Source organism: Belonocnema kinseyi, chromosome 8 (assembly GCF_010883055.1).
Source record: "Belonocnema kinseyi isolate 2016_QV_RU_SX_M_011 chromosome 8, B_treatae_v1, whole genome shotgun sequence".
NCBI lineage: Eukaryota > Metazoa > Arthropoda > Insecta > Hymenoptera > Cynipidae > Belonocnema > Belonocnema kinseyi.
This window is the reverse complement of record NC_046664.1, coordinates 96,513,543-96,527,025: the sequence shown is the minus strand read 5'-3', so window position 1 is coordinate 96,527,025 and position 13,483 is coordinate 96,513,543. Positions and strand designations below refer to the sequence as shown.

The 13,483-nt window shown below is 30.9% G+C and overlaps 1 protein-coding gene across 2 annotated transcripts in view; it reads right to left on the bottom strand.

Annotated features, from left to right (window-relative positions):
• Window positions 1-13,483, bottom strand: part of LOC117178775 (protein toll-like) — a 38,768-nt gene that overhangs the window by 2,022 nt on the left and 23,263 nt on the right. Inside the window, exons 1-4 of one of the 2 annotated variants that reach the window (XM_033370243.1) lie at window positions 4,179-4,319; window positions 1,807-2,725; window positions 1,398-1,710; window positions 374-985 (exon numbers count right to left, since the gene is read on the bottom strand). In XM_033370243.1, coding sequence (XP_033226134.1) covers window positions 374-985; window positions 1,398-1,710; window positions 1,807-2,699 — 1,818 coding nt within the window. In that variant the 5' untranslated portion in view covers window positions 2,700-2,725; window positions 4,179-4,319. Of the gene's footprint in view, window positions 1-373; window positions 986-1,397; window positions 1,711-1,806; window positions 2,726-4,178; window positions 4,320-13,483 lie in introns of those variants that run through there. The other variant, XM_033370244.1, reaches the window with a different exon arrangement.

Here is a 13,483-nt window from a genome sequence, read left to right as displayed (position 1 = left end):
ATGTATATTTAGCTTTAGAATCAAAAACAATAAAAAGAACGATACATAACAAATATTAAATAAATGAAAAAATGTTCTAGTAATATAAAAAAAATGATTTAAAAAACTTGTTGCAAGCTCAACATTGTTAATATAAATAAATTGATATTAATAATTAAAATATTCGGAAAAATATGGCCTTTTATATAGAGGAGTGGAGGGGTAAAAAAAGTGACAAAAATGTGTTGCGTAAATTATGGATGGTCGCCAAAATGTATATTATTAACAAGAACAATCTCCATTTTCGCAATTTAAAAATCAAAAGATTCAGATACACAATGGTCTGAAAGTTTGAAACACATGAAGATTGAACGTAAAAATAAATGTAACTTACCACAAGTGCTTGTGAGAAAACATCCTCCGGTATGGTTGAAATATTATTATTCGAGAGTATAAGGGTCCCTACTCTGTCATATCCAATTTGATTCATATTTGGAAAATTTGTGATAAAGTTGCCAGTGAGATTGACTTCATTGATGTATTCCGAACTTGCGAACTTGCACATGGTTTCTGGAACTTCAGTAAGATTCTTATAGGCACAGTCGAAAATGAGCTTGTAATCAGAAGGCTGTATCCATCTACTGCATGAGTCGGGACAGACTCCTTCATATTCTTCAAGATCGGATGCGACGCATCTATAATCCTCAGATTTCAAATCCGAGAGAAGAGTACCCTCAAGTTCTTTTGGACTCGAGCATTCCATGGGTCCTATGTCTATATGCAACTTGTTGCTTAACTCCGACCATGTTCCATCCAAATAATGTAGAAAATCGTATAGAAAACAGTCGCACTCCAGAGGATTGTTCGTCAAAATCATTTCTATACTGCTGCGAGTTTCTTGTAGGAAATTTTCTTCAAAGAAACTGCTCATATCAATCCTTTTTATTTTGTTGCCAGAGAGATCTATGCGAAATTGCTGAGGTTGTTTAAAATCCAGATCCGTTTCCTGAAAATAGTAAAAATAAAAATGAGGCTTTTGTTTAATATTAAACAATTTGAAAGGATTTCAATAAATTTCAAGACTTCCAGGGATTTAAGAAGATTTCAAGAGATATGGAATTCCACTTGTTAATATTTTAACTAATTTTAAAATATTTTTTTAAGTCATGGGGTGTTAAACAGTCTCAAAGAATTACGTGTCTTAAAATATTAGCAGGTATTTCAAAGGATTGAAGTAAGTAACTCAAATATTGTATGGGATTGCAAAAAGATTGCAAGTTGTTTAAAAATATTTCAACAGATTTCAAAATACTTCAAAAGATTCTAAAGGATTTCAGAGAATCTTCAGGGAATGGAAAAGAATTAAAATGCATTTTGCAATTTGATATGGAATTGAGAATATATATAATAATACTTACGCGTATTCTATCTATTTCGTTATGAGAAAGGTCGAGATAGTTGAGAAACTGAGAGGGCTGTGTTGTCCAATCACTGAATATTCTGTTGATTTTGTTGAAAGACAGATCCATTTTCCGTAGTCTTTCACAACGATGAAAAACTGATAGTCGCATGTAGTCATCGTCCAGGACCAAAATATCCGAAATATTGTTGTGCGAGAGATATATTTCTTCCACTTTTTTTAAAGGTTTGAATGCATTTTTATCAATAAGTGATATTGAGTTATTCTGCATTTGTAACTTTTTCAACGATTTCAGACCGGAGAGCAGTGAGCTGTAAAAAGTAAGAAAAAAAGCTATGTTAGATTGGGTTTGTGGTAAAACAATTCAATTGAATTCTTTTAACATTAATTTTGCTTAAGCAACTTACCCAGAAATATTCTTGATGCTATTATGGTTTAAGTTGAGATCCTCCAAATTCTGATTTGTGCTGAAAATATCATCAGGTAGATATTCAATCCTATTGCCATGAAGAAATAGTTTCTGGAGCTTGTCTAAACCCTCAAAAATTTGTTTAGGTAAAGTCGCTAGATTATTTCCAGCCAAAAAAATATCCCTCATCTCTGATGAACCCTGAAAGATATTCTCTGGCAAACTTTCCAAGCTCGAGCCATCAAGTTGGACAGATTTCAGATTTTTCAAGTTGCTAAAAAGTCCACTAGGTAAGTTCGTCAGTGAACGTGAAAATCGAATTCTGACTGTGTTTAGCTGATGATTTTGTTGAAACAAAGTCCCCGGTAAGGTTTCGAATCGATTCCCCGACAAATTCACCACTTGCAATTGCTCGAGTTTATCAAAAATCCCTGGAGGCAAGTTTTTCAGCTTGTTGTTGTGAAGATCAAGAGTTTTTAATGAAACCAGATCATCAAATATGTGACTGTCAAATTCTTTTATCTCGTTATTCCACAAATTGAGTAAGCTTAAATTGGTAAGACTTTTGAACGTTCCAGGTTCAAATGACTCAATCTTGTTGTTGCCTAACTCAAGATACTCAAGTCCAGTTAGATTCTTAAAAACGTCTCCTGGGAGTGATTTTACGTTGTTGTTAGTTAGAAAAATAGCTACGAGTTTTTGAACAGAGAAATTTTTCTCTTCCTTCGTCGCACGTTGGAGTTCCACTTGAAAATCTACCCAGCTTGCACTTTTTCTGCATGTTATTTGGAAATATGAGCTCAAACCCTTTGTGTGGCAATCAGTGGATACCACAGCCACTACAATCAGGATTACAGAAAAAATCCGTACGAGTAATTTCATTGTTGACATTCCGAGGATTCTTGTAATCCAGCAGACTAAAACAAAAAGAATGTAAATGATTAATCATCGATAAATTAATAGAGACAAACAAACGTTCCTGGAAGTTTAAAAACTCAACATTTCAATGTAAAAAGAATTACTGTGAATAATATGTAATATTTTTTGAGTCAAACAAGCTGCCAATTATACAAATCGTGTGAAAAAATTAAATATAAAGTGTCTGCAAGCGTCTATTATTATAACAATAACACTTTTGACCTTGAAAAATTCAAGTCAAGAATAAATTATATTTACAACAAAAAAAACAGACATACATCATTAAAATAGAAGTAACTTTTGTTGACTTTGAATTACAAGAAAATATCTCAAATTAAAATACTGAATTTTATTGTGCGTTAAGAGGAATTCTTCATGTGTGAATCGATGTTATGTGTTTTGAATTCACAAAATAAAATTTACTTAAAAAATTCCTTATTTTACATACACAAATTCAGAAATATTGGAAAACATTTTCACTTGCATAGCAATGCGGCAAAAACATTAAAAAAAATTAAATTTAAGGGGAGAGATTTTGAATCCTAAAATCAAGTTTTTATTCTGATTAGAACTAAGGATGAAGAAATTTCATCTAGAAATGCACGCTATAAATAATTAAAAAAAATTGTATACTATTGAGATTCTTATTTATTAATTTTTTTATAATTTGTTTGCAAAAATTTGTTTGCGGCAATATGATTGTCACTTCAAAAATAAATGTGAACAAATTATGTGCTATTACGGAAAATTCCGCAATAACAGATAGTGCCATAGTAACTTTTACATCAAGAAAAGGCAAGAACATAAAACTAAAAAACTATTGTCAAATAAATAACTTTAACCTGAAATATTCTTTATAAAGTTTGCCTTCAGGTCTTTTTCAAAATTAGTCACAATTATAAAATGTCTTCATATAATAAACAATTAAAAAAATATATGATTTCCCAATATATTTATTACTTTTTATATTGATGGTAAATAATACTCTTAAGATCGAATAAACCACCTTAGATTTTTTTAAATCATTGACTCAGAACAAACTAGTGACTTTCAATAAAAATTAATTGGAGGTCTGGCAAAGGTCACATTTTTTAATTTTTCATGCAAAATTTTGCAAGCCTGGGAATAATATTAACCAGACAAATTATTAAGGCAGTTACCAACTGTGATTGCTACAGCAACTTAAAAGTGACCTTTTCTAGCAAATGATTTTTCTAATCATTTAAAAAATAATATTAATGTAAATTGTTATACATAATGTTTACTAAGATTTTATGAATAAAGAATACAATAAAAAAAACCAACGTGGAGTTTTAGATTTTTCAAATTAATTCCCGCCACTATTATATACTATAATTTCTTTAAAATATGTAAAAATAACAACATAAATGTTAATTATATAATAAATAAAATATGAATTATAAAATAATAAAGTATTCGAGGTGTGCTTACGAAATAAAAATGTACTATTCCACAATTTTTGGCTTTAGCACTGGCTTCACTAAACTGTAAAATGCACTTCGCATGGACAGTTCACAGTAAGAGTACTGTTGAAACAGACCGACTATCACTGACACTGACCTCAACTGACCTACTGAGACAGCTGCAGACTGAAATTTGATTGATTTGACTGTTGGAGATCTTATGTCATGGTTGGAGAGTTGAGTGAAGGAGCCTCCCCACTCTTTCGTGGAGAGCAGACCAATCAGACAAGCTCTCGTAAACGCAGTTATTCTGGCAGCCAATAGAAAGGTGGCCGGTGCCCTTCTCCGTCGGTTATGTCACAACTTGAGTGGGATTAACATGTCCAATATGATTGGACCTCTGCTTCTATCGTATGAGGTAGACAGGTCCGATCGTTTGAAGCGATTATCATTTATGCCCTTTCAATAAAATGTTTAACTTCTCTGTCTTATAAGATAGAAGGAGAGGTCCTATAGCATTCAGGCTTCGGAAACACACTTCTGTATATAGTAACTCAAATAGTATTGTTAAAAAAAACGCTGTGTCGCCGTCCCGAAAAATTGGGACAGTTAGAAAAGGCGATGGACTCGGCGATGGACCCCGAAATGGATCCCGAAAATTCTGCACGACTAGCAAGGCTTATGAAAAATACTTGACAATTCATCACGAATTTCAGGACGAGATACTAAAGTCTTACTGTTTCTTATAAATTAACAAAGTTGCTCTACTTTAAACCAAACACTTCAACTTTCAACCAAATAATTGAATTTTTGACCAAAAAAGTAATAAATCATAGAAAAGATTTTTGTTTCAAATCAAAAACAGCCGAATTAAATAAAAAGGACGCATTTTTAACAAAATCATTACATTCACAACTATAACATATTGAATAGTTGAATTTTTAACCCAAAAAGACGCTTTTTTAACTAAACAATTTAATTTTTAACCAAAAAGTTAAATTTTTAATTAGGAAAATTAATTTCTACAAAAATAGTTTAATTTTCACCTAAGGAGTTGAATTGTCAACTATAATTACGAATATTTAACCAAAAAAATTATTTGTCAAGAAAGTACCCTATTGAAAATTCCTATATAGGTTCATGTATTATTAATATTATAATATTAAGTACAGTTTACACATAGTGTGAAGTATTATATAAAATATTTATTTCTTTTTTACATTTTGTATTAAAAAAATGAATAGTATATATAATACTTCACACTATATATAAACTATATACAATTTTTCCGCCTGGGAGGGGCCATAAATTGCATAAATTTACTATGGAAAAAACGGGACGTAGGTGGGGGGGGGGGGGGGGGGGGGGGGGTCAATATTTTCAGAAAAAAGCGTTACGCATTTTTCGAACGGTCCTGTACTTTGATATTTAAAACTTTAGCTATCTCTGGTACATGATTACAAATATCCAAATTTTTTTGCATGATAATTTTTCAGGTATTAATTACGCTTACAACATTTTTCTAAAATATTTAATATAAATGGAAAATAAAAATCTATATTATTGAAAAAAATGAGTCTTAAAATTACTAAAGGAAAAAAGTTTTAGAGTGAAGCTTGCAGAGAGGGCCATTCATAAACCACGTAGCCACATTTTGGTCACTTTTGAGCCCCTTCTCTTCCCACGTAGTCTATCGTAGCTATTTTCCAGCCCCCCCCCCACTAAAAAAACCCATGGGTTTTTATGAGGAACATTTTCTGAACAAAATTATTTAAAAAAAAAAGTTTCAGATTTGTAATCATATAATAAATATATTACAGGTAAACAATCGAGTTGACAAGCATATATAGAATAAAAGTATATCAATGTAATACCGCGTACCGCATACAGATCCCCCCTCCCCCTATGTCGCAGATTGTAGTCTTGCAGTGCCCCTCCCCCTCTGGAGAGGCTACGTAGTTTATGGACGACACCTAGATTACGATCTATTTTCCTACATTAGGATTAGACAGGTTTAGACTGGACTAGACCGCTTAGACCTCAGATCCTAATCATGAGACATGTTTCCCCATGGGGATTTCCGCAAGAAAAGTTAAATGGTTCATAAACAGATTCTTAACTGAATGATATTCAATATTCATATTGCCTAAATTCGTATTTCATCTTTAAATTCTCCAACTTTAAAAATTTTCTGTCTATTTAAAATATCTCAAAATGAGATTTCAAATATTTAGCTATTGACAGGGCCGCGTAAAGGCGAAAGCGAAGCAGGCGGTCGCCTGCTCCTCCTACGATCGCAGGGCGCCAAGATTGACAAACCAGGGCGCCAAATGCAGGTGCCGAGCAAGCCAAATTAGCTTCCGCCTGCAGCTTAAATGGAGCTTCGTTCATCCCTGGATATTAAATGTTCCTAATGGAGTGGCGGAACCAGTGGAGGTGTTAAGTGGTTCGCCCCCCCCCCCGAAACTTTTGGCCATTCGTATTAAATGCCGACGCCGCTAAGCTATGCATGGGATTTACGTATACAGTGAAACACTTTAATAGTCCTCCCTTCTATAACCATTCTGAGAATTGTAGCCGCGCTGTAGGTAGGTATAATAGGAACTGCGCGAGGTTTGCGGTTTTCACTCAGGCGAGCAGTCAAGCGTGAACAAACAAAAGCGGAGCGGGCTACAATGAGTTCATTCACACTCAAGGTCAACCCCAAAATCGACTGTATAAAAGAGTTTCACTGTATATATATTTTGACTCCCCCCCCCCCCAAATATTTTTCTGGTTGCGCCCCTGTCCCAATTTATAATTTTATTCAATTTCGAATGTATTTGAAATGTTTACACGTTAAACTTTTTTCAGTTTCTATATTCTTCAAATTCGAATCTTTCAATTTACCTTTCAATTCAGCTTTGAAACTTTCAAATTATAAAGCATCTAAAGTTTGACAAAATTCAATCGAAGCAATCTTAGGGGTCTTCCATAAACTATATTACCAATTTTTGGCTATTTTAGACATTCAATTTGGCTACGTGATCGTATGATGAAAATCTGAAAAATTCATTTTTAATCATAAATTTGAACAGTTGTAAAAAGATTAATTTTTAACAAAATAGTAAAATCCTCGACCATAATTTTTCGTGAGCAATGATCGTGAATTTTGATAATCATGAGTTAGAGCAATCATCATGAGTATAGTAATTGCCAATCGCCGTAGAAAAGCAGAGAGACGAGATTATAGAGAAGGTATCCAAAGGAGATAGAGAGACTTCCGTTCGATCGTTTTTTTTTCAATTCACGCCCATTAGAAAAGATGTTTCGCTAAAAAAAAAAGGAATTTTGACAAAAATACATAAATTTTCAACCTAAAAATATGAATTAAAAAAAAACTAGATTGTCAAGCCAAAAAGATTAATTTTCTAGGAAATAGTTGAATTTTAAACCTTAACAGATGAATTCTCTACAAAACATGTAATCGTAATAATGGAATCCTTAATCAAAACAGATTATTTTCAGCCGAACAGTTGCATTTTTAAGCAAAAAGATCATTATTTTTAACCAAGAAGCTTAACTTTCTTTTTGCAGAAAACTAACATGAATTTTCAACCAAATAGTTAAATTTTAAACTAAAATTGATCGATTCTCAATTAAAAATATACGTCTTTGTATATGCCCCACACTTGTGCACACATTTTTTCAAACTAAAGGTCAAAGAATCAACAACAATAATGTGGTGATAGTGAATTCTTTTTTGTTAAAGTTCCTTCGGCTTTGACGAACACATTCTCACCACGTATTTCGTGCTTCGCACTCGAATTTGTCTCTCAAATTGTATATCATTTTCATAAATGTGTATTATTACAATTCATGAGATGCATTGCTATTAAAAGGCGTAGTTTCATTGTCTCGCTTTAAAAAATGCGCATTCTTTGAAAAAAATGTTATTCAACATTTTATTGCAACTTCTGCCGTTTTTCCAAAAACTGAATTTGCTTATTTCCACTCTTATTTTTAGGATTTAAACGTTACACATACGGTCTACATATCAGCCTTACCGTTTTTTACTTCTAATTTATATCCCAAAACTCAGCGACCCACGAAACTTCGATTAATGAGGGGTTAGTGCGAGGTGAGGGGTGTGTTGTATTAAGTGGGAGTTTCAACTATCTCATTTTCACAGTCTCTGCTCTCCTTTAGGTACGAAACAAAAAAATTATTTTAATTATTTTTTTAAACACATTTATATCATTTAGAATTTTTAAAATACTGTGAAATAGTTGAATAAAAAATGTAATTTTTGATTTTCCATTATTTTTGTATGCTGTAAAAATTTAAATTTACGATTTTTCAAGAAAATTCAAAAAGTTGTAATGATAGTCTTGTAGGGCATTCAAAAACAATATATTTTTCATCTTTTGACTTTTTTCATATCATGCGCTTTTTGGCCTAAGATGTTCATTGTCGTGTGTTTTTTGGAATCTTGAAAAAAGTGGTCTCAAAAATCTTCAAAATACGCTCACTTTTTAAAGTTGTATCCACAATGGCTCCCTAACGAACTTGACCTTTATTTTAGGACACAAAAAGAGTGTACCAACGGCCAATGCAATCTGTCTATTCATTCGAAAGTTATCGTTCTAAAAAAACTAAAAATATACAGACATACGCACACACAGCCGGGCAGACAGACACAGTAAACACCTGTTTTTCGGATTCAGGAGGTCTCAAAACGTGGCCATTTGACAAAAACGGTTTAGGGGGGGGGGGGGGCAAATTTTACACAAATCCAATACCTTCTCTGATGATAATTTAAAAAGCGAATATACAAAATACTACATCTGTAATTTAAAATTAAATAAAATGGTTTGTCCCCGAGCCTATTGATTTTCAATTATTTAAAAATTAAAAATAGTTTATTAAGTTTCAATAGGAGGATTACATTTGTTTGTTTGGCTATTCTACTTTTGCTATGAAATTGATCTTTTAGTTAAAAATTCACTTACTTGATTGAAAACTCCTATTTTTTGAGTTAAAAATTCAATGATATTGGTAGAAAATGTATTTTTGGGGTTGTCAATTCAACTGTTTCGTAAAAAATTCGTCTTTTGGTATGAAAATTCAACATTTTATATTTTACAACAAAGGACAAATTTTCAATCAAACAGACAAATTTTTAATAAAGAAGATTTGCTCTCTAGCAAAAAAATAAAAATTCCCGACAAAAAATGAACAAGAATAACTTTTAACAAAATAAACGAATTTTCAACCAAATTTTGAATTTTTAAAATAAAGATTTAAATTTTAAACCAAAGAATTGAGTTTTCAGCCAGAAAGTTAGATTAGTCATCAAGAAGATTAATATTTTACTACAAAAGATAAAGTTTTACGTACTTAAAATAATAAATCTTTAACTAAAAAATTGTATTTTCAACTAAATGGTTCCACTTTCAACCAAATAGTTTTATTTTGAACCAAAAAAATTTTTTTCGCGATCCACGATTAGCCAAAACTTAAAAAAATTAAGCTAACAAGAACTTATTTAAATGGCCTGTAAATTCCAGATTTTTTCATGTTTCTTCTCAAGAGGTATTTATGTTGAAAAATACGGAAAACCTGAAAAATTCCAACTTTAAATAGAATTTGTCATATTACAGGTTCAAGGCATAAAGAGAAACTAAAATTTTTAATAGAACTAGCAGAAAAATCGATTGTGGTAAGTTTTGATTGAAAAAAAAACTGTTATTTGAATTTAAATAATGCAATGAAAATATAAGAAAATACCAACCTCTCACTTTTTCTTTTCTACGTCTTTTTTATACTACTAGGCACTAGGGAACCCTTATGTTTCAGGGTCAATTTAAACCCTCTCAGCAGGGATTATTTATAGGAAAATTACAAGGTCTGATTGATAGATTTTCAAGCTATTTAAAAGTCATAATTTTATCTAAATAGGAAACTAATTTTGTATTGATTTGTGAAAAAAGTGATAATGATATAAAAATTATTTTTTATACTAAGAATGCAAAGCAATCATTTTAACCGAATAGGACAACTTTTTTGCTGAACATAATATTTAGTTTCGTTAATTTAAAAATACCTGATATTTTTAAATGGTTCTGACAAATCATCAATGATATTTCCCCATTGTAATTAGTTTCTTTGAAAATAATAATACTCAAATTCGATCTATACCAAAAATTATTTAGAATTAATAACTATAATGATCAGCTTTTTATATATAGATGTATATATAACGATTTTATTTTTTCACTCAGTACATCACGACACTAATTAAAATCCTGTTGATAATCACAAGTAACTCAATTTTTAATGCATTTTTTCGTAGCTTGTGTCGTTTGTTCAAAAACTTAATTTTTATTTTTAATGTTGTTTTTTACGAATAAAACAAAAACTGCGCGTCCTATTCAAATGTGAATAATGAGAAATTTGTATATCCTTTTTAAATGCACAATTTTTTTCAGTTCATCTTTTTTTGTATTTTGTATAGTTCGACCGCAAAATGGAATTTTTTATTTTTTATTATTTTTTTTGCGCGCTTAAAATTTGAATTTTCAAGAAAATTAAAAAAGTTGTCATGTTTATCTTGTAGGGTGTTTAAAAAGCAACTATTTTTTCTTCTGACTTTTTTTTATATCGTGCGCTGTTTGGCTTCAAATTTTCATTCCCGTTTGTTTTTTTGAATTTTGTAAATGCTGTAACTTTGCTACTTTGAATTTTATCGAAAGAAGTCATTAGGATAAATTGTTGGTATTTTTACGTACTACGGGCACCCGTACACAGAATTTTCAAATCTTGAAAAAAATAGTCTTGATCTTCAGTTTAAGACAGAGAATATACCAAAGCCTGATTCAATTGTTCAATTCACACAGAAGGTCTTTAAACGAGGACATTTGACAAAAACATGGGGGAGGGGGGTTAAATTTCCCTCAAATCAAATACCTTCTCTAATGAGAATGTAAAAACATTTTATTGCAACTTGTGTCGTTTTTCCATAAATTTAATGTGTTTATTTTCAATGTTATTTTTTAACATTTGAATCAAAAATGCGCAACCTAGCGTGAAATGGCTCAAAGAAAATTTGTAGATATAATTTAGATGAAAAATCTTATTAGTTAAAATGTTATTGTAGCTTGTTTCGTCTTTTGAACATTTTAATTTTTCTTCATGTTGAATATATTTTTGTAACAAAAGCTTATTACGATTTTGTAGAAATTTGTTGAATGCGCAATTTTTGTTCATTCATTTGTTCTCGTACTTTGCATCGTATTTCCAAAAATTTTATTTTGCATTTTTTTGTGTAATCAAAATTTAAAGTTTTGATTTTCCGGAAACATTCGAAATTTTGTTAGGATAATCTTGTAGGTTGTCCAACATTGAACTTTTTCTACGTTTTTTTTTTATATTTTGCGTTGTTTCGATTAAAATGTTCTTTTTTTTTGTTTGAATTTTTTCAAATTTTGTCATTTTTGTCATTTTTTTTATATTGAAAAAATTCATTGGAATAAATTGTTCATCAAACAATTTTTAAAATGCTTCCACTTTTTGAATTTTTATCCAAAATGATTGGCTAACGAACCTGACCTTCAATTTAAGACAATAAAAGATTGTATTAAAGGCCAATCCAATCTGTCAATTCTTTTGAAAGCTGTAGTGCTTCCAAACTAAAAATCTTCACACACACACACACAGCCACACAGCCGGAGAGACAGCCAAATTCGTAAAAACCTGTTCTTCGGATTCAAGGGGTCTCAAAACGTGAACATTTGACAAAAACTGGATGGGGATGGGGGTAAATTTTACACCAATCTAATAACTTTTCTGATGAGAATGTAAAAAGATCAGTTTTGAATCGTTATATTTACAGTAGATAATTAATTTGCAAGCAAAAGAGTTACGGATTTTTATCAAAGCAGTTAATATTTGAACAAAAGATATCAATGTTTACCTAAACAAATGCATTTTTAACAAAATATATAGTTCCATTTTAAACTAAATAATTAAATTTTCAACCAAACAGTATAATTTTGAACCAAGTGAGATGAAATTTTTCAACCAAAAATATAATAGTAGGCTTTTCAAACAATGAGAACGAACTTTTCACAAATAATAATAGTCGGATTTTCTTATTAGGTTCTACAAATTCAAAAATGATAAAGTGGGAAGTTTCGTGATAACAGGGGAAAAAGAGAAATTCTTTAAAAAGGGTAAGCAAAGGCTAGAGGGGAGTAGGGGAAAAAGTGCCAAGTTTGAAATGTGATAGTGATTTTCAAACTCATACATTTTTTATTAATCTGTATCATTGCACGGTTATCTTTCACAAACTTCGTTCAAATTTATTAACTTCTTAACGTTACTTTATGGACGACCCCTTACTGGAAAAATGAAAATTGACCGAGACTACAATTTATCACCATCCATATTGAATTTCAAAGTTTGAATCATTCAGCATTAAATCAGAAGCATTACAAATTAAACTATTGAGGGTGTATTAACTTCGATAGGTGAAAATAAGACTATTCCGTCTTTTGGCTCTGACATTAAGAAGACGCAAATGTTAATTTTTTATATTGTCTGGACAGTATGAAAAAAGATTAACAATAAAAAAAGAATGCAAAGGAAGATCGTCTTGTTTCTGATTTTTGAAATTGCACAATTTTAAGCCTTTCGTTTCAAAATTTGTTTCTGAAGTGAGTTTAAAATCTTTAATATTTTTGAACATTTTCAAATAAGGCATAATTTAATTTTCTGTATCTGGTTCTAAACTAATTTTTTTAAGACATGAAGATTTAAATATAAAATTATCAAATTTAAAACTGACTAAAATTAAAACTAAACAATGTAGAAATCGTCTTGAAACTTTTATTACCTTAATTTTAAACTGTTATCGATTCGGGAGGATTTAAATTTAAATAGATGGAGATATAGGTCCGCTCACTCAGCGCCGCCACCAAGGCAAATTATAAAATGGAATATGCCATATTTTTTGCTTTTTTTTTACTAATTTTATGCTAAAAAAATATTTTTTTGCTCTTTAAACTTCGGAGAAAAGAGTGGCGGCGCTAGCAGGGCGTCCACTCAGCGCCGCGACCTACGAAAACTCACTAAAAATGATTATAATGCGATAAACGATAAGTGGAGATTTTTTTTTTTACTCTATGATGAAACTAGCCCAAAGTCTTATACAACTACCCCCTGTGATCAAAAACGTTTTCAAAATGGGAAAACTAACTTCAACAATGGAAACATGTTTTAGGGCTTTAAATTAATCAAATGACACTTGAAAATTTTGCGCTCATTATAATTTCCCCCGGAACTACCCTTCCA